The sequence below is a fragment of the Nyctibius grandis genome, chromosome 3, assembly GCF_013368605.1.
Source record: "Nyctibius grandis isolate bNycGra1 chromosome 3, bNycGra1.pri, whole genome shotgun sequence".
Lineage (NCBI taxonomy): Eukaryota > Metazoa > Chordata > Aves > Nyctibiiformes > Nyctibiidae > Nyctibius > Nyctibius grandis.
In genome coordinates, this window is record NC_090660.1 from 16,379,100 (window position 1) to 16,404,896 (window position 25,797).

The 25,797-nt window shown below is 36.8% G+C and overlaps 1 protein-coding gene across 2 annotated transcripts in view; it reads right to left on the reverse strand.

The window, feature by feature from the left end:
- EXOC2 (exocyst complex component 2) overlaps positions 1-25,797 on the reverse strand; it is a 140,514-nt gene that overhangs the window by 64,325 nt on the left and 50,392 nt on the right. For both annotated transcript variants that reach the window (XM_068396279.1, XM_068396278.1), the window contains exons 8-13: positions 22,283-22,428; positions 22,105-22,186; positions 21,501-21,603; positions 18,344-18,462; positions 6,542-6,667; positions 2,497-2,621 (exon numbers count right to left, since the gene is read on the reverse strand). In XM_068396279.1, the coding sequence (XP_068252380.1) occupies positions 2,497-2,621; positions 6,542-6,667; positions 18,344-18,462; positions 21,501-21,603; positions 22,105-22,186; positions 22,283-22,428 (701 nt within the window). The remainder of the gene's footprint in view (positions 1-2,496; positions 2,622-6,541; positions 6,668-18,343; positions 18,463-21,500; positions 21,604-22,104; positions 22,187-22,282; positions 22,429-25,797) is intronic.

The window sequence follows — 25,797 nt, forward strand, 5'->3', positions numbered from 1 at the left end:
TAAATGAAATTATACAGCAACAGTTAAACAGGGAAGTTTTAGATGCACAAACTTTCAGGTTCAATATAGAAGCTGATCTGAATAATATGCATGTCCAAAAGCTTGCTTATTTTTCACCTGCTCTGTAGTATCCTAACTATCTCTACATCTCTTTACAGACCTTGTCTTCAGAGTTTTTTAGGACCTGGAATGAATAAGCCCAAGCTGCAGTAAGCAGGACTTCCCAGTGATAGCTATACAGATGAGGTGTGAACTAGTGCCTTATCATCTGTTGATGGAACAGAGAGCTGCCTTTCACTTCACTTCAATCATGTGTTTGTCTTTGTCAGACTTGCTCCTTGGGAATATGCCATCACTACAGTTCTTCTTCTGGAGAAGAAACAGCATGGCTCGAGGATCAGAAGTGAACTCTCTGTAAAACATAATGTAATTATGTTTCTATGACAAAGTGACCTGCTTAGTAGATGAGGGCAGGGCTGTGGATGTATTCTGTCTAGACTTCAGTAAGGCATTCGACACTGTCTCCCACAGCATCCTCCTAGACAAACTGGCTGCCCGGGGCTTGGATGGGTGGACTCTTCAATGGGTTAAAAAGTGGCTGGATGGCTGAGCCCAGAGAGTGGTGGTGAATGGGGCAAAGTCCAACTGGTGGCCGGTCACTAGCGGTGTTCCCCAGGGCTCAGTTCTGGGGCCGGTGCTGTTCAATATCTTTATAGATGATCTAGACGTAGGGATTGAGTGCACCCTCAGCAAATTTGCAGATGACACCAAGCTGGGTGGGAGTGTCGATCTGCTGGAGGGTAGGAAGGCCCTACAGAGGGATCTGGACAGGTTAGATAGATGGGCCGAGACCAACGGCATGAGGTTCAACAAGAACAAGTGCCGGGTTTTACACTTCAGCCACAACAACCCCACGCAGCGCTACAGGCTGGGGGAAGAGTGGTTAGAGAGCGGCCCGGCAGAAAGAGACCTGTGGGTGCTGATTGACAGCCAACTAAACATGAGCCAGCAGTGTGCCCAGGTGGCCAAGAAGGCCAATGGCATCCTGGCCTCTATTAGGAATAGTGTAGCCAGCCGGTCTAGGGAAGTGATCGTCCCTCTCTACTCGGCACTGGTGAGGCCGCATCTTGAGTACTGTGTTCAGTTCTGGGCCCCGCACTTCAAGAAAGATGTTGAGGTGTTGGAGCGAGTCCAGAGGAGGGCGACCAAGCTGGTGAAGGGTCTGGAGGGTCTGACCTACGAGGAACAGCTGATGGAGCTGGGGTTTTTTAGCCTGGAGAAGAGGAGGCTCAGAGGTGACCTTATTGCAGTCTACAACTACCTGAAGGGAGGTTGTAGTGAAGTGGGAGTCGGCCTCTTCTCCCGGGCAACTAGCGATAGGACAAGAGAACACAGCCTCAAGCTTCGCCAGGGGAGGTTCAGGTTGGACATTAGGAAGAATTTCTTTACAGAAAGGGTTATTAGACATTAGAATGGGCTGCCCAGGGAGGTGGTGAAGTCACCATCTCTGGATGTGTTTAAGAAAAGACTGGACATGGCACTTAGTGCCATGGTCTAGTTGACAGGGTGGTGTCAGGGCAACGGTTGGACTCTATGATCCCAGAGGTCTCTTCCAACCTGGTTGATTCTGTGATTCTGTGTAATTCTGTGACCAAATTTTAGCAATAACACAAACCTAAAAGTGATTGTATTTATCTGACAACTATTATGATGGTAAGCTGTATACGACCCATATCAAATTAATTATGAAATGTATCCTTTCAAAATCTGTTAATAGTGTGCACATAAAAACAGCACATCATGAATCATTACTTTTTTTTTTCCTGCTTCTCAGATTATCAACAATATGTTTTATTTACATAATTTGCAAAAAACAGATATCTGAGCAAGAAGGACTAGAAGCAAGCACAGGTGATTGAAGCTGACTGCACTTAAAGACTAGACTCCCTATAGTATGTCTGTATACACCACTCTGGGCCTTCATCATTTTGCAACTCTGGTGTTGAACCTATCCTCACTTCCAAATACTTAAAGCTCAAGAAATGAGTCCTCTGGTTCTAAAGAAAGGAAATATTTTTTTTTCTGTATGACTTCGTCTTTTACACATTTCTATCCTTCGTGCAACTTGCTATTTCTTCAGACCACCAATGAAGGGCAGCTGGCCAGCTATGAGTAAGAGGTGAAACTACACAGATATTGACTCCAGCATCTGGAACACACACAGACACATCACTGGCAGAATTCTAAGTAATTCCATTGTATGCTTTTATTCTTTCAAAATAAAATGGGGAGTCTCACTTCTGTAGGTTAGAATTGCAAGACAGGTTACTAGTCAAGGTAGTGCCTCTCAAATATGTAAGAGTCTACATATTGTTTTATAAACCTCCCTGATTAAAATAAGCCCAGTCACTTTTTTCCAGTGAAATATAACACTTCAAACATAATTATTAATGAGCTTTGTTACTTAAAAAGTAATTTATATATAAGAATCCATACCTCACTGAATAAACTTCCATTCACATAAGAAATCCAGAGCTTCCAGAAGTTGGGCAGCTGACTTACAACAAGTTTTGTCAACTTTTCAACAAACACAACTTGCTGAGGAGCTTTGTATTGCCAAGCTAAAAGGGGGAGAGGGGATGGAAAAAGCAAAATTAAAAAACTTTGAAGAAAAAAATGTACTACTAGCTTGCTACTGCTTCGTATTACACATGAGTATATAGTGTATATATAAAACCTCTCAGGTAGGAGTGGAAAAATTTACAGCTCAGTCCGTATATGTGTACACAATTGGTACACATGCAAGCTCTTTCTTCTTTTCTTATATGCTTACAAGGTGCCAGCACTATGACAGTATATAAAGAATAGGCCCCTTTGTAGGGGTATCCAATGCAATCCACCTAACAATACATTCAGCCAGTCTTCGGTCTTCAAACCACTCTAAAAGGTAAGGTAACGTGAAAGCAATCAAGACATTAGGAGTTTCAAATGATGAGGTGCTGATGCTGAAGAAATAGGGCTGCTAGGATATGCTAGTGATTAAGGCAAACAATGGGAACTAGAAGATCTGCTTTATTTAAAGCTCAAAAAAATTTCCATTGTGGTCTGTGGCAAGTTGCCAACCTCTCATCTTCATTTCCACTTGTTTGGTAAAATCTTCTATCTGAAAAACAGGGGAGATTCCAACATTTTTGTTAAAACTCAATAAACCTATCACTAAGTATATATTGAGATTCTTGAATGAAGGACACAAGCATGACATATAATACTGCGGCACCTCTCACTTCACAAACTTTACCGGCACTCCTGGTACACTGGCTATTAAAACACATCAGGAAAACAGCTTACGTTTTGGCAACAGATAACTTTTCTCAGTTTCTTATCAAATGGGGCACAGGGAGGTTGTGGGGAGGAAAGTAAAGAGAAAGCTGAAAGGGGGCAGAAGAAAGGTGCCTATTAATACCGAAAACAAAGGAAACTGTGAAATACTTTTCCATAACCATCTGCCTTCTCCATTGAAACTGTCTTGATCATGATGTTTTTAACAAAACAGGGTACACAGACAATATAACAGTGATAAGATACTTCTATTTCAACTCAAGAACCAGAGTCCACTTTAGAATGTTGGGAAAAAGAAGTCACAGATTTTTGAGGAAAACCACCAACCAAAAGAAAACAAACCAAACAACAACATTTAAATAGGTCCATGTTTGTGGGATTTTTTTTGGTATAAACTCTGGTCTTTTGTAAATTATAAAATTAGAAACATGATATTATCCAACATAACTCTGTGGAAATGCAGAAAAATATTGGGTGAAATTGCACTTTTTGTCTTTAATCTGTTAGGAAATATTGCCTACACAGAACAGGAATTCACCAGTTAGGCAAAAATAGCTGCCTAATAGCATATTAGGTAACTAGTACGCTTCACCAGAGCCTCAGCATTTTATTGTGTTGGTAGCCAGTCTTGAATCTCCTTGAAGCACAGCACGCTTTCAGCAGCATCCACTTGAGATGCAGGTCAATTATGGGTCCATTTCTTTAGTGGACAAACAAACATCTACACTACCCAAAATGTTCTTTTTCCTCATGACCAGAAAGTTTAGGGATACTGGATCAGTATTTGAAAATCCAAAAAATCACAATGGAATCCCAGAGTTTGGAAAGAGACGGACATAACTGAAGTGTAACTCTGCTGATAGTAATGCATGTTCAGAAGGCATGAAAACTTCATGAAAGTTCAACCAGCAAAGCTCATAGTGTGGACACATATAGGATGTCAGAGCACTACTTTTGCCAGCTTGGTTTATGACTGTCAGAGAACTGGTCTAGACCCAGTAGCAGAGAAACTCCTCTTACTAACATAGGCTGTGACTATGCCAGGAAGCTGTGCCAACACCGCTAAAGCAACAGAGGCTCCGTAACACCAACAAACCCCAAGATCTAACCAAAAGATTTCAGCTCCTTTGAGAAACCATCTCATCTTTGCCAAAAGCTCCAGCACCAAACTCAAGGTTATAACCAGGGATGTCTGTTCCTAACTGTAAACACACAGCCAAGATTTACTTCACAAAATTATTTTCCCCTCCAGGAAGCATACTTCAGGCCTATTTCAGAGATTGCCTTAGTCCAGGGTCTCCAGACAGCAGATATTTATTAGAAGAAGCTACTGCACATCATGTCAAAAGGACATTCTGGCCACAAATTCAGGATATTTTGACTTTTTTTTTTACTAGAGAAAGCTCCAATCTATATTAAAGTGGAAATTTTCTTTTATTCTATTTATTCTACTATAATCTGTGCTGTAACATCCTAAAGATAAAACTAGAGCTATTGTTTACATATCCTCGTGAACACGTCTCAAGCAAGAGCTGAATGTTATTTGAATGCTGCAGTTTCAAATTCAAAGTAATTTGTTCAATATCATGGACAATCATTGTCAATCACATCGGGAAAAAAAAACACACCAAAAAAACCCAGAGATGCTATTATTTAAATTTGCTAAAAAACAAAAGGATGCATAAGCAACCTGAAAACAGAGCACATCATGGCATATTTGGAATGGCAGCTCCTGCACAGGTATCGTAAGCGGTTGGTTTGCTTTGACTCTCCACTCAGAGAAGAGCAAGGATGGAGCTTTCAGCTTGTTCCCAAGCATGCGGTGGGCACATGCACCTAAGTACCAATGAACTCAACCCACAGGCAACTCATTCTAACTCTAGGGTCTTCGCGGTAGATTGGGCTCCTGAGGCATTAGGATGCTCTGATCCTCCAGTTTTCCTTTGAATCTTGTTTTAAACTGCTAGCTAGAGAATCTGCAAAGCTTGCTGAAGACTTATCTTTTCCAGTTTGTAAAAGGTTATGGATCCATATCTAAGACTCTAAAAGCAAAGATAACCTACTGAATTGAAATTGCCTTCCGTAGATGCAACTATTTAAGCAGAGACACATGCAAAAGAATTCAAACAAGAAAAAAATAAATTGGATTTTGGATGTTGCTTGCTACATTAAATGTGGCATGCGTATTAGTAGATGGTATCAAACAACAACCAGCTCAGTAACACTTGTTAACTTCATGCAAGCCTTTGGGCTCAGAAAGGACAAGGGTAACAGTAATACAGTAATGTAATTACTTGGTATACTGTATGTATATTTTGAGGAGTCTGTGTAATTTATATTTTGAAATACAAACATTCAACCTCAAGCTGTGACACAATTTAATTGTCTTGCATGTGAAGATACACTGTGGCAGCACAAGAACGTACAATTCTCATTATTCTTCATTCTATGTTTTGAAGGATTCCCTTCATTCCTCTTCTTGCTCAAAAAATCAGATATTTATAGATGGTTTTTCAAGGAAGTCCACCGAACTGGGAAAAGAGCAACATCAAAGCAGATGAAAGCCAGAAAGTTCTTCATAAAAACCCTCTTTCTGCAAAAAAGTACTTTGGTAAGAAATGACCTATCCTGTGAAAAACATGTTTTCTGTGATTTCACCATTGGAAGACTCCTAGGATGAAGTCGTTTGGACAAGGGTCCAAGGTTGAAGACACTTATGACACACAAGGGCTCAGCTGGTTGTGGACACGCTGCTTGAGCTTAGTCACACAGTTTTGTTTCCCTTTCTGGGTTTACAGAATTAGAGAACAAGGATGTGAAGCCACAGAAAAAGCAAGTGCAAGGAGAGTCTTAGCAAACACACACAAAAAGCATGACAACAGCAAAAGGTGGTAGGCAGTAGGTGGTTATGTATACAAAAAAAATAATTCTGGTTTTGTAGAAAAAAAAGACTCATTACCTCGACTACATTTTAAGAAGCAGATTTGAGCTATGAACTGCTCTTTGCTTGCAAAAAATATAGAGGACCCCTTTAGTAAGCAATGGTAACGCATGGGAAGAAAGAATTTTATTTGGTAACAAACGAAAACAAACACACAGAACAGGGGTTTCTGTTTGGGTTATTTTGACTACACCACACACTGGACATAGGGAACTGCAGCTTTTTTTTTTTTTTTTTTTCCAAAAAAACCCAGATGCCTACCATCATCGCGGCCAGACTGGAAGCTGCTGCCCCTTTTCAATGAAGCAGTTTGACTGAGATGGCCAATTGGTGATGGACGCACATCACTGTCCAGGTCTAACATGGGACTGTGGAGCAATGAGTTGCCTATGGAGAGGGGAAAAAAGTCATAATGATTTTGCACATCATTTGACAGGAAACTGCATGCTGCATGTGGAATTCTAATTTAATTCAGAAGTAATACAAGACAAAAGTTTTCTAGCAAAAACATCCTTAATCTTGCTTATTTAGACTGTTTGTTCATCTACATCAACACTATTCAATAACACCACTACTGACTCCTGTAGCAAAGCCATAACCATAAGTACCATGTCGGAAATATCTTTCTTTGGTCTGTGTGTTTCTCTGTTTTTACTTTAATTAATGCCCTACAATTACTTGCTTGAAAGCCATGGATAAATATGTATTTATGCCATCAATGACATGGCACACACTTTTTTTCTGGTGGATGTCTAAATATACTTTTCAACAGCAAAAGTTTCCTGTGCCTCCAGCTGAAGCAGTTAGGGGCAAAGTGTTCAGCTGCTTCTTAGCTGTTTGACCACTATAGAGCTCAGGTAGAAAGAATTCATCAATCATGAAGCAGAGGAACTAATGGCACTGTATGCTTGTGCATGTCTGTAAAACACCCTGTACTTGCACTATCTACAAACACACAAAATATTTCCCAGTGTATCAAATAATTATTTTTTCATTTGGGTGCCTCTCCATATGTAGGTCACTATTAGCAAGTCCTAAGCAATAATCTAATCTGATGGAGGCAGATACTTGGAGTCCAATGTATGTTTTGGAAAACAACCATACAATAATGAGCAGACCATGATGATTTTTTTTTTTATGTACTGTAACACTGCCAATATTTCTTTTAAAGTCTAAATTGCTGCTTTACGCATTTCACCTTACAGATACATTTCTGAAAGTAACCATCAAAAATTATTTCAGCATTGGTCAACTGAGCTGTAACAGCTAAACTTAAATTAATCACAATTCACAGAACTATAAAACAGCACAGGTTGGAAGGGACCCTGAAAGATCACCTGGTCCAACTTTCTGAGGGAAAAGGAGCCTAGATGAGATTATATAGTACCCTGTCCAGTTTCATCTTGAAAATCTCCAGCAATGGGACTCTACCACACCCCTGGGGAGGTTACTTCAGGGATTGGTTGTTCTCACAGTACAAAATGTCTTTCTTATATTGAGATGAAACCTCTCCTGGTAATCCATGCTGAATTTTGTAGTGAGAATCTTTGAGTGATCTTTTCCATCAATACCTACACTTAAAGTAACAGGAAGGCCACACAGTAAGAGCACCAGCTGTTACACTGCAATTCTGATTCAAGAGTAAAACAAAGTAAAAAGGATTTGAGGAGTATTTATTCTGAATTTATGCTGCTCTCAGACTAGTATGGCAGTAAAGATACACCTAGTCACTTTATTTCAACAGCTGGAGCTTAAAGAGCAATATTAAGTATTGTGAAACTTATCGCAAACTTCCAGTAGGTGACAGTATTGGGTTTTAGGTCCTTTCAAAGGAAGTTCTTCTTCCCATAATTCTTTAATAGCTTTTAAAGAGATTTCCTGTGGCCTTTCACCGTGGCATTGTCATTACTGAGCTAAATGTTGGTTCCTCCATTCATCTTGTTACTGTTCATACTATAAGACACCCAAGTAAATAGATCCAATTTGCTACATCGTTCACAATCATGATGGACACACTACATTAACTGAGTTGGTGAACGCATCCGTGCTATCTTTAGCCTGTATTACGATTCTGTTCACTATTCAATGCCTATGCAAGTTATTAAAAACACCTCATCTTTATAACACCTTTAAAACCGAGGAGTTTTCAGCAATATAGAATTCACTGAAGTGATTTAAGTGTATTGTCCACCATCACCACAGACAAGACCTACAAATTAGTTCAAACATAACTTTGGGGAAAGAGTTTTCCTTCTGAACAAATACAAAATAATGAGAAAGTACAAAACTAAAGCTTTCAGAAGTTTTTTAAGTAGGTATGTATGCTGCAAGTGCAAACAGTTAATTACGGACATGTACTATGCAACTACCCGTATAGCAGAGATCTGTGTAAGGTCACACACCATCGGCATTTATGATTTAAACACCTATGACTTCGAAAACATATCTTAAATGTTGTAAATTTGCAGTAATTAACTTCTGTGAAAACATTCCAGCAACCTTACAGAATGAAGTAAAACCAAAACAAATTGATTCCTCTCCAGATTAAAAAAAAGTATGCATTTGACATCTCACAGAGATTCTACCCAGAATAAAAAGAAAACTGTATAGAAGACCCTGAGAAATTTTAAGTGCCTCACGTAGTTCTTGGGCTTCCACAAGAATTTGACTCAGATTCAATATATCTGTGTTTTATTTGGACAAAAAAAATGTATGCCAAGAGGGACAAATCAGAGTTGTCACAGGCATTGCTAGTTGAAACATATACTAAAAAAAACCCCAAGAGTGCAGCAATGCTATTTTCACAAAAACTACAATTAGAAAAAGACATGATGCACCAAAATTTCCCTCTTTGATGTCTTTGCATAGAATTTAGGTTCTCGCCTTTCAAACACCTTGTTAATATGAGGAATTTCTTGTAAACAGATTGTGTCTAAAAATGACAGTGCCAATTAAACCTCAGAATTAAGAAAAACAGACACACCAAAACATCTTAATGTGAATTAGTTCAATTAAAACCATTTGCTTGAGGTAGCTGAAAACCTGAAAATTCTGTATTGCTGCTGATACACTAACCCCATGCCACCCGAATGGTTTATATATTCACCAGCAACAGAAAACATGTAAAGAATACTCTCTTGTTCCAGCAGAAAAACCACATCATCAGTCTGCAGCCGTACCAGGAAAAGAAAGTTTAACATGAACTAATTTCTTAATTGGTTGTCTAGCATTACAAGCAAGTATAACACAGCAGCAGGGAACTACAACAGCACATATACCCTCAGGACTAATAAACATCTGGACTACATTAGCAAAGCTGATCTTGCTTTCACCCTACCAGAAGATAGCGCTTGAAGACTGCACACGAACGCATAAATCTTGTAAAAAAGTGAGCGTTAACTTACAAACAATTTTTCTCCCAGCCCAACTCATTCCCTCTCTGGAGCCAGCAGCTTAAATTTAGCAGCATAATGTAATAATACAATGAATTAACAGTAGTATGGACTGTAGACAATAATATTTATAAGCCTAAATAAACTACCCAAATAATAATTTACTGCCTGTTCATTATTTGATTTGTGTACTATTTCTACATTCCTAGATCCTGAATATAGGACAGCAGCAATCTAAAGTTTCAAGAAATTAACTTTTTACTGTGCTAACAGGTTTTAAGATGTTGCATAAACAGCATGAACAATACTTTCCTGGCAGATCTTCATTTTTTAAAAATATACCGCATCTTTGAAGTTACAGAAGTATTTTTTTCCAAAATACAGCATCTACATGGAGCATATCTGTCAGTGACTCCAGTGCCAAATGTATATTTAACCAAGGAAACACAGGAAAAATAAATATGCTACATTCTCTTCTTCTACCAAAGTCACGACAAACCAGAAGTATAATTAAAGCCTTATTACATTTACAACTGTAAAATCATGAGAAGAACAAATAAGAAGTTTTAAGGATCTTATCATTGCTTTAGATTTTTTTTAAAGGAATTTTACTAGGTTTCAACATTTTGTGCACAGATATTTTATAGGTATGTAGAATGAAATAAAAACATTCAGATACTCTCTGAAATATAAATAGTTCATGGGTTTTGTTCAGACCTCTTCTGTTCTAGAGCAGTAAGATCTCACCAAAATAAGCATTTAAAAAAAGCACAATGCTTTCTGAGGTCATTTATTTAATTTGTGCTTTCACTTTCTATAAATCAAAAGTCACCTGTGCTGACCCCTAATTGCAGGTTTACTCTAACTTTTATCAGTACTGGAGTTGTTACAGGGTACTGAGCTACCTACAGTACCCATGGCTCACGTACATACCTTGACCACATTTTTTGAGACGTTACCTGCACGCAGCATGTTGCGGCCTCAGTGAAAAAGACAACTAACATGAAGTTTCCCTAAAACAGATTTTTCCATGGTCTGCAAACCAGTCAATGATTTAAATCTTTAAAATCTAAAAATCTTCTTATTCCAAAACTATTACCAAACTGAGTGTAAAAATTGTCCTGCAATATCCATCGCTCCACAACTCTCCTTGTTTTTTTTCCCCCCCTCGCAGTCTGACAGGAGGAGGTTTCTCGTGGGAGTCAAGCATCTCTCGCCTCCCTTGCGTAACTCAGCGTCAACCACTCTGCAATTCTGCCAGCCCAGTGCATCACTTACATGACATTCAGCTAAAGCTTTTTACAAAAGCTACTGGTTGATCAGGGGATAATATAGCACCAGTACTTTTTGCAGTCATAAAGAAAATTGTTAACAAAGTGACCAACCTCAGGCTGAGTAGTTTTTCAGTGTAATTTTCCATGGTAAGTCAAACATCAGTCATCACACAGACTTGCTCATATGCATGCTGTAAATGAGCAAGGTTAAATTAAAAAAAAAAAAAAAGACAATCCTACAGATGTGAATTCACCTACCAGGTGAATACAGTTACTGTATTCTTTTATCCATTATGTATCTTACAGTGAATTTTCTCACAGGCTACAATAGTGAGGGAAGGCTGATCTATAGCCTCCAGACTCTCTGAAGGGCGGCAGACTTCCTTACCACCCTTAAACACCTTTGAACATTTTTTCCTGTGCACAGCGGGCCCCTGTCCTGTGCTACAGCCTGACCACCCACTGTTGCTTGTTGACCAAACACACAGTGCCTGGAGCCTGCACCGACACAACCAGGATAAGATTCCTTTCAAGGACGCCGCATTGAGAATTTCAATTTGTCTAGTTAAGAAATTACGCAAGCAGGAAAAATTACCAAAAAATTAAACCTGTTCAACAGATGAATGACTGCATTTTATTCTTTTTCTTGAGTACTTCTTTTTTTCCCTAGCCTTCCATTTATTAGGAATCTGACACTTTTAAATGATCAAGAAGCAAATGAGTTGCATTTCTAGCAGAGATGAGTGCAGAAGATTGAAACTGCTGCACTTGATGGAAAAAATGTTTTTGGAATACATTTAAAAATTAATGCTTTTTTAAATCTTAAAGCTAGTCTCCATTATACTAAATACATTTATAATGAAACTATTTTTCAGTTTACCACAAAAAGGGTAATTGGGCCTATTATTTCTAGCGGCGTTCTAAGTATTTCACAGCCTGAGGGTAAGCCTTACTGTCAGTCCTGCCGGCCAAAAATTACTGAAGCAAGAGCCAAACGCTTCAAGTTCAGCCCATAAACAAAAATGACGTAATTTTACTAGCACTAGCTCCAGTGGACAGTATGATCATCAGCAACTTTGAAAACAGCCTGCTTTTACTTAATTGCCCGAATAAGGACTGAAAAGACTAGAGCAGATACCAAGGTAAAATTCTGGCCGGAGAAAAGTTTCACTTTATCTTCACTAGTACTAATATTTTCAATTTTTATTTTAAACTACCCATGCTGCTTTTTAATCACAATATTTACTGCCTGATTTTTAATAACAATATTTACTGTCTTTATAATACATTAAATATTATTTAAAGTATTATATAAAATAAGAAGGCCCCCTGCACTTCTGAACATGTCAGATTCTACTAAAAATTCTAAATAACAGCAAAGTTACAGATACAGGTGGTAAAAGAGGAAAACAAATCTAGTGTCAGATTTTGTACTGATTAATTTTTTTTTTTTTAATTAATAACCCATTAAGGGTTTGCTTGACATCTGCTGTCAAAAGGATATTTCTGCTATGGACAGGGGATGTGGTTTAGACATGAAATGGCTCCCAGCTGCAAGAAGTCTTCTTCCAGATGTACAGTAAGCAAAGGCAATGGAAGAGAACCAGCTGCTAGGATAACAAATTGAAAAGGCCCTTTTGACACAAGCCTTGTCGGCCTGTCTGATCTAACAAAGATGGATCATTCATTGCGAGGTGAATAGAATCTCAGTGTGGCACAGAAGAAAGAGCAACGTGGTCTAAGCATCCATCTTTCCCCTTCACACTATGCACAGCTGCTCTTACTCTGGCACAGAAAAACCCTGCATAGCTTTTTACAATATCTGGAGAGCTGTGCATCATACTCTGAGTGCTGTAAAAACGGTATTTTTTTTTTTCCAGCAACAAGAACTACAGCAAAAATCACAGTGACCAAAGTAGTACACTCCGGTTTTGAGAACTGTCTCCATGTTGGGAACTTTAATAGGTTGTATATTATACATTTTGTAACCCAAAGGGCAGCAGAAAGATTGCACCACAACTGTATTAGTGTTTCTATTTACAGTTTTAGTTTCTAAAGGGTATTAACAGACAGCTTATTTGCAATAATGTTACTTATCATCTCAGAAAGACCTGTTAAGAAATGAAGACTTTTTCAGTCAGTTTGATGATAACTGGATTAGAGTCCCTATCCATTTTAGCTCAAAGGATCATGAAACCTACTAAGCCACTATTAAAGTCGAAGCAAATAACCACTGGCCACACAGAAAACAGTCTTAACATCCATAGCTTCTTTCCCTGATACTCATGTTAAAAATCCCACTGCTTAACTCATTTTGGCTATCTGCCCAGGTCCCCAGGCAAATTTTAAACTAAACCTCATTTATTTACATTTATTTTCGTGTCATTTTACGTCATTATATCCCCCATGCTTCCTGTACTCCAACAAGTCTGGGAAGCATAAACCATAGTGAAAAACTACAATTACGCCCTAATAGGGGAATTGCCAAGTAAAGTTAAAAATTACAAATATGTAAAATCTTAATTGAAGGAAACCATATACTGTCCAGGTACCAGGTGTGAAAGTCCCCAGACTTCTACAAATCACAAATTCAAAGTTCAGAAGAAGTAAGTCACACTTTAGCCAATACAAGGCATAAAATACCAGCACAATTCAGTTTATCATTCAACTCTCTCTTGCTAAAGATTTAAGAAATACTGTTTTGAGTGAGCATGGTGCTTTTCCATGTTAAGGTTTATATTCATAGCCTTCAAAGATGCTCTTTTTCTTGTCTATTCAGTCTCATGCATCTCCCTCTCTAACACATTTACATACTAAGTAAGAGCAGCAAACTATTTTTGCCTACTTCAGGTCCTTCCAGTGGGCAGCTACAGTGAGATGCGATCAGATTTATAAATGGAATTCATCAATGCTTCAGGAAATAACTTCATAACCATAAAAAAATAGGTTTCAAAAAAACAATAAAAGAGCATAACTACCTATTCCATTACTAAGGCAGACAAACACTACATACAAAACATAAAAAGTTAACAAATCCATATAATTAGAAGCACTACTACATCAGCAGAGCTAAAGCTCCTGCCAGTTGCACGTGGGTCCTGTACCTACAGCTGCACCTTTAATGGAAGAATCTGACCATCAGAGAAGGGCTTAATGTAAGGACACGAGCATGGGAGCTTTATGATTTGGGCATCCCCTGTACTGCCTCATGCTTCCACTATGACATGGGCTATGCTGTTTGGTCTCTTTACCCTGGCTGCTCATACTTCAGAGCAGGAGAAATTTTGATCTGCTGTTGTATATGCCTATTCACTCACCCTTTAAAACACATGGGCTTGGATTCCAACAGTTTCTCATAATATGAACATCATCTGCCTGCATTTTTTTTACTTCACAAATGAGGAAGGTCTGCTATGGCTATACAGAGCAAGAGAGATAGGCTTAAGGCAATGATGGGTGAGTAACAACAGCCATATCTGAGCATGTAATTACCAAACATTAATCTACATAATTCATGACTAATCAGCAAACCAAAAGGGTTGTTTAAGGCTGAGGGGAAACAGTACGTTAATACACACACAGAAATATTCCTCAAGGGAAATACACTTCAAAATGCTGCTATAAAGTACTTCATACACAAGAATTGAGAAAATTCCCCATCCCACTTGTACCTGTTGAAATAAATGCAACCAATTAGCTCATGATCAGATTACTCCATCTTTTACAATTAATAATTGTCTACTAAGCTCAAAGGAAACATCCAATTGAATAACTTGCTGTTGGTAGCTGTCAGCCTTTAAGCCACACTGCCAAATTATCTGACAAAGCTTAGCACAGCTTGATATACCTTTCAGTTTTTGGAAATAACATTAACACAAGTTGGATTAACTGAAAACAGACGGTATTTGAAACACATAGGACTTCTGCTAACCCGTGAAACAAATTCCAGGAGAGAACTCAAAGACCATTACAGCCCCGTAGACTTGCCACAGTTTCTTTGTTCAGGCTGCATCAGAGATTGTACTATGCTATGATACTTTACAGTTTTAAGACATGTTTACAACTGCAGAGTAGTTCTACAAAATGCAGTTAATCTCTAGTAATATCCAAGCACACAGGCGCTTTTTTTTTTATTAAATTTTCATGTGATACTACTACTGAGAGTGAATTATCTCACTCGACTCTTCAGCTGTGCATAGGAGAGCCTTGAAAGTACAGTTATTAACAAGAGAGCAATCATCAGACAAAGATAAGGAACCTATAGAGGATGGAAAAAAGTAGATTTACTTCTTCTCAATATTGGGCATTTGTCCTAACTGCCATTACTAGTGGCCTGGATGAGATGATACGTCGCTAAATCTTTTAAAAAGATAGGAGAAGATGCTATTTCGATACAAGAAAATGAAATTATTTCAGTTGTGATGTCTAAAGGGTCAACCTCCTAGTAGCATGGAGACAACTGAAATTTTGTCCCACTGAGAGTACACTATTGGCTTGTCGTATCACTGACTGAATTTGGAGTAAGATCTCCTTAGATTTCACTTAGGTTTGGGTTCTAGCTTGTTTAGCAAATAATTGCAACATTAACCTTCCATTCCTGAATACATCATGTCCAGCAAATAAATTCTTTGGTAATATTTACTGTTTGACAATCAGCTACAAAACTCCTGTCCAGAATGTCTAATAGAGTTTTCAACAAAGACTTTGCAAGGTAAGAAAAGCAGGCTTTCACCTAATTCCACATCCATTTCGGGTAGTAAAATTCATCTGTAATGACTCAGGACACAGCTCTGCATTGAAAACTAATAAAATAGCAGCAAAATGCCTTGCCACAAACTCAGTTGAAACTTGAAAAACTGTGCACAAATGCAAAAATAGATACAATCTGCTACTGAGGTTTAAGTTTACTATGCTGAAAAGTTTTGACTCAGTCAGTTTGAACCCACAGATTCACAGTCAGCAGAAGAACTAAGCTAAGAAAGCCAGAAATTGTTGGTATGTTCAAGGTGTAATTGCTGTCTGCTTATTCCAGCATCCGCAATATGAAGACTACCGTCTGCTAGAAACAATATCTATTATCCCTGTTGAAAAGGGAAACCTAGAAAAATACTTAATGCCATTTTCATTAGAGTATCACACTTATGACCCACCTCTTTCTCCAAATTCTTGAAACACAATCTTTTTTGGAAGCATGTTTTAAGTGGAGGACTTTCAATGTTTGAAAATTTATTACTATTTTCTCCTAAAAACAGCCTGTGAATTTATGAACATATAAACCACATTTCTGACTTATTTAAGTTGATTAGATTCCTTTAAGTCTTGCATAACCAATTTGATATCAGTAAAAGCCCACACTTTTGCTGTTTGAAAAGCATACATCTATTAAAGTAGATTAAAATAATACATTCCATGTCTCTGATCACAATCAGCATTGTTCTACTTGGCAGTTAATACCAATTCTTCTAAGTTTTCTTTTTTCCTTCTCCTGTCTGGTGTATGCCAAAACTAAAGATCTATGGAAAGGAAAAGCCATGTTTAGCAACCTCCCTTTGTCCTACTAGATACTAAATGAGAAATTTCATCAATTAGGATCAATGGTTAAGTATTTTATAATCTGTACAAAAACTACATTTGTAAGGACCACATAAAAGGCTGGAAAAACACTATTGAAACTTGATGACCTCTCTAATAAAAGTGATAACATATTGACATTTGTTTCATATATGCACTAAGTATTAACTATTCATACATACATTTACTGGGCATTCAAGTTATTTAAATTCCCTCTTCTGTGAGCCAAACAAAGCTGCTAACATAATAGCCCCTTTGATATTAAGGCTGAGGTAAGAAGATTTGTTGCAAGAAAAACACCAAACAGGTTGAGAGTTTTCAAGACAAGCCTAAGAACTCAGACACATTTTCCATTCATTTACTGGAGCATGCATATCAAAATCATATAGACTACTACAACAAAAAACTCCCGAGCACTTAGTATCTTCATGCCCCTATTTTTCTTGCTAAGAAGCTAAGAAATGGCTACATAACATTTTGCAAGTGAGTGGAGAAAAAGAAAGCTTAGAATTGCTAACCGGGGCTGATTTTACAAGTGAGTTTTGCTCCTGATAGCTCTATGTTGAGGGGGGAGGTGGTGGTGGTGTCTCAGGATTTTGACAAGGAAGGAAGATGGGTAGGTTTTGGAAATGTTCTGAATTTTGACCAAAAGGCCAAAAAACCATCCTGGTGTTCCAGCTGGTCCCACAGCACTCCACACCGTGTTGTGGAACAAAGATGGTCTGTGCATGCTTTAAGCTAAAACTTACTGACATCATTGTCATATGCGATGCACCCTGTGAACTCTATACCTGATGTCATAACCTCTGCTAAAGGGAGTTCAAGCCTCCTGCAGCAATTTTACAGCACATTTCTGCAGCAGTTCCAACTCAGTAAAATTATTGCGGTTTCTCAGAAGAGAACACATTATTTGGTTTGGGATACACATGCACTAACACTAAACATGGAAGTTGCCTATAAGCCAACAGAGGCCAGATTCCAATATGCCTACTCATTTCAGAAATAGCAGGAAACACAGTAAGACTTCTCGAGAAACAAGGCACTACTTGTCATTTTCTAATTTAAAAATCCAGTTTTCAGATTTTACTACTAGAAATGCCAGGCCAATAGCCTCCCACCTATACCCTTCTGGAAAATACTCTAATAGGATAAATCATGTTAGCTGGCAGCTAAGTTGCTGCCACATCTGAAAGCAATACCTATGAGCATACATTTCTTTGAGGAGCAACACTGGCAAAGACAAAGACAGAATACAACTAAGTATTCATATTGTTCTTAATATAACATTGGTTAAATATCTTATTTGTCCAACTCATAGGTCTGTGCCCAAACAGTGTAATCTGAATTTTGAAACTGCACATGAACAAAGAACAAGAGAACACCGTATTATCATTCACTGTGTATCAAGAAATTACACATTATTCCACTATGCCCCAACACCCTGCATATCCATATACTAACGGCATTATCTTGTGACAAAGAAATCTAACTGGCAGATTCAGACAACAATCCAAACTTCATGTGACCTCAAAGAAGTATTTTGAGAGGACAGCAAACTTCAGATAAATGATTGAAATTTAATGCTTTTCCCATGTAAAGAGCTTAAAAGTTACAAGTTAAACAAAAAGAAAACTCCAACTGCTGTTTTGTTTTTATAATAGAATAAAAAAAAAATGCAAGTCAGTATTCAACTTTGTAAAAAGCTATCAAAATTGATGGGGAAAAAACCTCAAATATCATTTGTACGCTAAAACTTGTCAAATAAAAGGCAATGCCAAATTCCTAAGTGTCAGATACATATATATAAAACAAAAATATATCCTTGCCTTTTTGTTCTTTAACATAGCTCTCCTTACAGTTGTGCATGAGCTGCAGAATCCACTGATGCTGAGCACCAATGCATTGCCAAGCAGGGTCCCCAGGCGCATGAAGATCAGAAAGGTATCTGTAAAACACAGTCCAAAAATCACAGCTCTGACTTGACATACTAAAGGCCTCATTAAAACAGACCAAAGATGTACTAAGAAATACTTTCTTTTTTAAAAATTTTTTTACATAATTCTAAAATTTCAAGAATAGCTGTTGATACACTCATATCCAATGCAAACACAAGCTTTGCATTCTCCCTTTCTCATTCAGTGAAGCAAAATTCCATCAAAACAACCTGCAGAAATAAACAAAAACATACGTATTTAATATCACATTAATATGTATTTTCAGTTGCGCCTCTAATAAAGTACTTGTGAAATCAAGCTCTTTATCTGCCAAGGCTGCAGTTCAGTACTTCACATTTCACTTGGAATCCGTGATGACATCTCAAGCACATAAAATATGGTATTTTTCTTCCCACTTTACATGTCCTGATTGTATCACCACGTAACCTCAACAAGTAAGTACAGAAGGAATTCATTTTTGGCAGCTCATTAATTTTAGCACACGCATGCACAAACAAACATAAACCAAGCTCCTGCTTGTTTTGGTTTTGTTTGGGGTTTTTTTTTGCTTTGTTTTTTGTTTTGTTTTGTTTTTTTGCATTAGGATGTGCACACACAGTCTGAAAAAAAAAAAAGTGGGGGAGAGATAATGAAAAGGATTGGGACCTCTAATATGCGGAAGCAAAAAACCCTCTGTCTTTGGGAAGAAAGGAGTATAAGAAGCCTGTGTTGTGATTTCAAAGAGAACACAGAAGTAATATAGTTTAATGTACGGCATTCAAGACTATCTGACAACAGTACTTTCAAAAGAGTATTTTCAAAAAGCAGTAGCTGCTCTACTATTTAATGCGCTCCATTACGTTCTGCATTACCGAGACTCAGGACAGATTCAACAATTCAAGATGCTCAAGGTGAAGTACGCTGATTTATTACCTTAATCAGTGCAGGGAATGTTTAACTCCTTCACAAAAGCTGTATTACTACAATACCACAATACCTAAAGTTAACTAGGACTGTGTTGTAAAATTCTGTCTTCTTTGAGACCTGTCTGCAGTACTTGACCAAAAAAATAAACTATCAAAGTAGGACTGGTTGGATGGATGAGAACATTACACAACCAACCATTTTGACAGAGTGACATTTATAAATTATGAGCTTAAGTCTTTCCTCAGTGTTAAGGGGGACTTCAGTCTTTGCTTAGACACAAAATAAAAAAAAATTACCACTGGTCTTGGAAAAAATATATCTGCTTGGCTGTTAAGTGATACGGTAAACTGTTTCTGAACAGTATAAAATAATTAGTGTAAATACCATAATAAAATGAGAGGAAAATATGAACTGAAGCCTAATTATAAAGGTAAACATTGAATATCTGAGGGGGAAAACCACAGTAATTCAGGTCTTGCTCAGCCTTAGACATTGGAGACATACAAAACAAACATATCAAGGAAGAAAAAACCTCATAAAAATAGCAGGGTTTATGCAAATAATTTTACAATTAGGATTTTGTTAATTTCCTCTTAGCTGCAGTGCTCTGAAGAAAACTTTCTTCACAGCATGCCTCCAGAAAATTTACACTAGTATAACCACACTAGCATATCTAGAGTAGTGAAACTTAATTTAATCGCTTTGAACGCTAGGATTCTGTTAATTCATTAGAACTAAGTTATTTCACATTTTTCCACTCCCTGCTCTCCTTCATCATACTGTTCTACATGTGGAATACATTTGGTAGTTACATTAACACAGTCTGCTTTAACATAGGCTGGGATATTTTTAAAGATTCAATACTTCAAGGTAAGCGGCTAGAGAAAAGCTAAAAAAAAAAAAAAAATACAAAACCACCCAAAAAAACACACACCAGAATCAAACACATAATACAACTCTGATTCTTCCAAAGAATCCTTAGAAGAGGTCATAAGATTTGGCTTAGATAAAGAAGGTGCTCTTTAAGGGTTTTGAGACTGACACAGAAAGGAAACAGTAGTGCCTTCTTCAGAGACACAAAATGCTTAACTACTTACCTTAAAACGCAAATCCAATAAATCAGCAGTATCTATACAGCACCCAGACGAACGAGAAGCACTCTATATAAACGTACACTGGTCACTGTCCTCAAACTAAGACAGTGTAAAGGGACCTAAGATACTAATACCGCACTTTGTCCTTTGCGACTGTACCTGGTGAGCATACAAAACATTGAAGACCTCATGCAGGTGTCAGAATTTTAAGAATGCTTCTCACACAATGCATTTGGTCTACATCTTTTAAGATAACTGAGAAAAGCACTGAGAATGTCAAGCCACACTAAGAGCCCTAGTAATGTCCAACACTCAAAAGCTTTCTAAGTAAAGCCATCAGATGTTCCAGAGCACTCTAAAGTTTGGCTCCAAGGACTGTAAAGCAGGTTAAGGTCTACCAGTAGAAGAAGGTTCAACCAACTCATGTCAATATGTCTATAGCAGACTTTGACATCAGCTTTGTGAATGACAGAAAATTTAGGAATTTCAACAAAAACTGGGGAACTGGTTCATGTTCATGAAATATAAAGGAACTACATTAGTTAGACTGAGTAATAAAAGAGCCAAAGCCAAATTTAAACAACAGTCTGGATCAAAACCTTCCTATTAGCTGACTCAGGATGATTCCATTTCAACACCAAGTCAAGCTGAAGTGTAAGACAAGTTAATAAGGCATCTATTTTGAGATCTGCAACCTATAAGTGCTCACTTCAGACGTTGCTTGCAATATGATGGTTTAGAGGAAGCAATAGAATCCAAACACGCCTTAAAACATTTTATAAAATTAAATTCAATCTCAATTATCCTTCATTAAATTGTTCTCATTCAAGAACTGCTTTTTCAATAAACAATCAAGAACCAATCCATTGCCATTATTTACATAATCATAAAATCTCAAAATAATCTACTTAGACCTTTAGAATTAGTATTTAAACCATAGTAAAAATAGTCACTACCCTAATTAGGAAACAGATTTAAATACACGTCTAACACTGTATGCCTGATGAAGATACTAGTCAAATGATTACCTTATATAACGTTTCTGATCATGCAATGTTGACGGAGTTTCAAGCAGCTTATCCAACAAAAGTTCTCTTAAAGCTTCAATTCTGGTTTCAACTTCAGCATAATCTAGTCGTAGGGAGAGGAAATAAATCCAATGTGTGCCTTCAGCAGTGGTATGAACTTAAATTTCTGTTATTTTTCTAGGACATCAGACACTTCTGGAGTTAATGTGGAAATCAATATAACTCATTTTATAACAAGCCACATCTGAAAATTTTGTATACGACAGTTCTACAAAAACAGAAAATTGGACTTTGAAGTCTTTCCAACAACATGCCAGTGACAGATACCCAAAGTCACATTTTAATTACTGTAACCTTTTATGTCCACTAATACCAAGCCTTAATAAAAAAAATAAAAATGGCTGTGATTTCACGTTTTATAGTATACAAGTCACTCAGACAACTTGCTAGAAGTACTGCTTAGAGTAATTGGTTCCTATAAATCCATAATTTTTATGGATTAAAATCCATATAAAACCCACATAAACCTCTTTAGACTACTATGTGCTTTTTAGCCTTTAAGTTAAAAAAAAAAAAAGGCAGCAAATAACAGAACCCATCTTACATTTTTTGAATACTTGAACCTCTGTCTTCCCAAAGAGTGACTTGGCTTTTTCGTAGTCATTAATAACCACATCATAATCGCCCTTAAATAAAAAAGCAAACAACAAACATTTATATTTGTCAAGAAAAAGGTAACAGACTATTTCAGCAAATAGAAAAGTACTTCTAAAGGATTATACCTTCTGGATATTTCTTTCAATATTCAAGGGAAGGTTGAAAAGAAATTTAAAACGCTGAAGAACATTAAGTGCGTTTCTGGTTGAATCAGCTTTGTCCTTGCGACCCAGCACTTCTTGGAATAAGGTATCTGCTGTGTTACTGGCTCCTATTTTAAAAAGGATGAAAATAAGAAAAAGTAGAGTAAGTAATCAGTTCAAATGGCATACAGATTTTCCTCATTTTAATGAGTCCTTCAAGTTTTTTTAGAGCAAATGAGTATTGCTCGTTTTTTATACTTTTTTGTTCAACTGTGTTTACATTTTACAACTGATGAAATACTATTTCAAAGTGAACCACTTAGCATTTTAATGTGGTAAGAACCCTGTGCAATTAAAAACAATCACTCTTTCCTATTTCAAATGCTTAACTTTGCTGTAGATATTTTATAGTTTGCTTTGGCTGCAGATCTACATTTTACAACTAAATTATGCATCTCAGGATATGGAAAAGTCACAGAAAGTTTTCTTTTTAGAAAAGTGTCATTTCATTATGTTAATTAAAGTCATAGCTTTAAGAGGTATCACTGGGTTTTGCAAACAATTTTTTTGTGTTTTAAGTCTTCTAAATTATTAACAATATTTGATATTTAAGTGAGTCATTTAAAAGTACCAACGATTTAAGTCAAAGACAATGGCATGACTGAAAAAAGTCTAACTAGCCAGTCACTGTAACAGAATGAATACAAATTGTCTTCACACTGCATTAAAAGTTTTACTCGCTTCACTGCATACAGGATCAAGCCTTGGTCAACAATTTCATGCAATTAAGTTTCTATACTATCTGTGAATAGTCTTCAATAAATACATTAAATATAGCCTTAAAATATTTTTTTATCCAGACTAAAAAGCATTCTACTTTTTAATAAGGATAATTTCCTAACAAAGAATAATAGAGTTTAATTTATAGTAGGGAAGATTTACATCGCATGCGAATATTTGCATTTTTCAACTCATGACTTATTTTTAATTAACCAAAGAAAAAAAATGTGAAACTGTTCTAGCCTTTTTGATCGTTGCGTGTAGAAGTTTCTACATTATCTGGTCTAGTGACTATACTTTAAGCAAAGATGAAAAAAAATTACATCAGTCTCGCTGGGTGGCTTGCATGCCATTTTCTCTAGTCAACACTGTGGGTGGCCTGCTCATGTTAAAAGTAGTCTTTGTAAAATAATTGTTATATCTAAATAATGTTTAAAGTTTGTTGAAATTTTGAAGCCTTGATGCAAAAAAAGTCTTGTCAGGATAGCTATTTCTACTGCATACTATTTAGCATAGAACACTTTAATCCATTAAGGAGAAATACACAACGAAAACAGCTAGCTGGACATTTAAATACAGACCACTGATAAAGTATGATTTTTCTCTTGAGGTTATAATAAATTCTTGTTTTGTAAATCCTTCTAGTAAGTAACATTTGTTTTGTTTGAATTCATATGTTTCTCGTCCATTCTTTTAACAGCCAAGAAGCAGTGTACTGTATCTGGGAATTAAAGCTATATTCATAAAGCATTTTTTCAAATCAGTACAAATGTTTTTAAAAGGTAATTGACAACTGCAGGAATAGCACAGTGATTTCCATCTTTAGTTTAAAACTGCATGCCTTCATCTCTTTATGAATTAATCTCCTGTAGGCATCTTCAAGTAAATGATTTTACTTTTTTTCCTATGGGCACCTGTTCTATTTTACATAGAAATAGAAATATATCAAATTATTTATTAGTGTCTTAATGAAATTCAATGCTTAATGCAAAACAGGTCTGTCTTTTTAGACTTAAAAAAATATTGTAAGATTTCCTCCCTCCTCACCCCTCCAAATCCTTTCTACATTAACAATCTTTATCTCTTGATTACTGATTAATAGTCTAAACCTAAATAATAAAGTCCGTGGATAAAGATTCAGGTCCTATATTGACTATGTTTTCAAAATAGACGATTCATCTACTGTATGCAATTTTTTTTACTTTGAAATAAAGCTCTCGTTATCCAACAGTTGTCTTTCACAGAGACTGACAAAACCACCACATAATGGAATTTGATTGACCGCCATTAAGATAGAATTCTTTGTGAAATTCATTCTAGCACATCATATATTTTTATAAATATACATTTAATAGCTTGGTTAGGAATCAAATTTAGCAATTTAGCAAAAAATCCGTACATTTACAATTCCACCTATAACACGAGATTGTGCTTCCACTATCCCATACCATTTCAATCCAATAATTTGGCACACTCTTAACATACATTCGAGTGCTGTGGAAAACATCCTTATTCTTAGGAGCTTGTAATCAAGCTCACAACACCAATTGTCTCCCAAAACTATGCACCTACAGTTCATAAAATGTAAAATTCAACTAAGGATTTGAAGTCTTTTTTGAAAGCAGGCCCTGTTACTCATGGATTATGGAAGCTTTTCAATGGCCAGACAAGAAACAAAGCTTTGATCCTAAACTACTTTGCATAATATTATTTACTCTTTTTAAATCCTTGTATTCCTACTTCCCTGCCTCCCACCCGTCATGACTTGCAAAGTATCGGGAGGAAAACCAGCCAGTGCTTTTCACAGCAGAGCCAAACTTAATACCACTCTGAAGTGTCTGGCACAAGTTCCTCTACAGATCCAGCTTGAAAAAGACAGTCTGCATTATCTGCATACGATTTCAGCCACCATTTATCAAATGAAACAGCGATTATATATTATAGGTAAATTTGCCTCATATTAGTGTGTGTAGCAAAATGTCATGGACCTAAATTTCTGCTGTTTTATTTAAAATCTGTCACAATTTTGTCAAAGGGAAAGCGCTCACCAAGGAATCTGTACGTGGTACATTTATGACATGACATAAACACAGAGCACAGAGCATTGAGGACTGCACTGGCAAATTTCAGCAAATGCTTTTTTCTCCTACCCTATATGTATCAAATATTCTGCACACTTAGACACACACTATGTATATAGTGTGAGGTTTTTTGTGGGGTTTTTTTGGTTAGTTTTTTTTGGTGATTTTTGCTTTTTGGGTTTGTTTTTTTTTTCACTCCAGGCAACAAGATGGTGGAATAACAATGTTCAAACTACACCTTTATCGTGAGCATTAATGAATCTCTACTGAAAAGAGCTAGAGCTGTTCACAAAACCCCCTGCTTTCTTTGTGCTCCCCACACAAACACACATACAGTCACTGCTTTCTTCATACAAGAGAAGAAAACCAGTGAACTTCCATGTCACTTTCTTGATTTCATAAAATACACTCAGACTTTCCAACACTGAGTCAGCTATCTGCATGTCATTCCTGCTTATTGATACAGCACTAAGGGAAACATCCCTTCCTCTGTGAAAAAAATCACAATGAAACAAAGTAAAATTATCTTGGCAGAAGTCCCAGAATTAAAAAAAGTAACTTTTTTGATCTGATGAAACACATACCGAATTGCAGTAAATTCAAGCCATCTCTCAATGCAATCCTACAGCTAACACA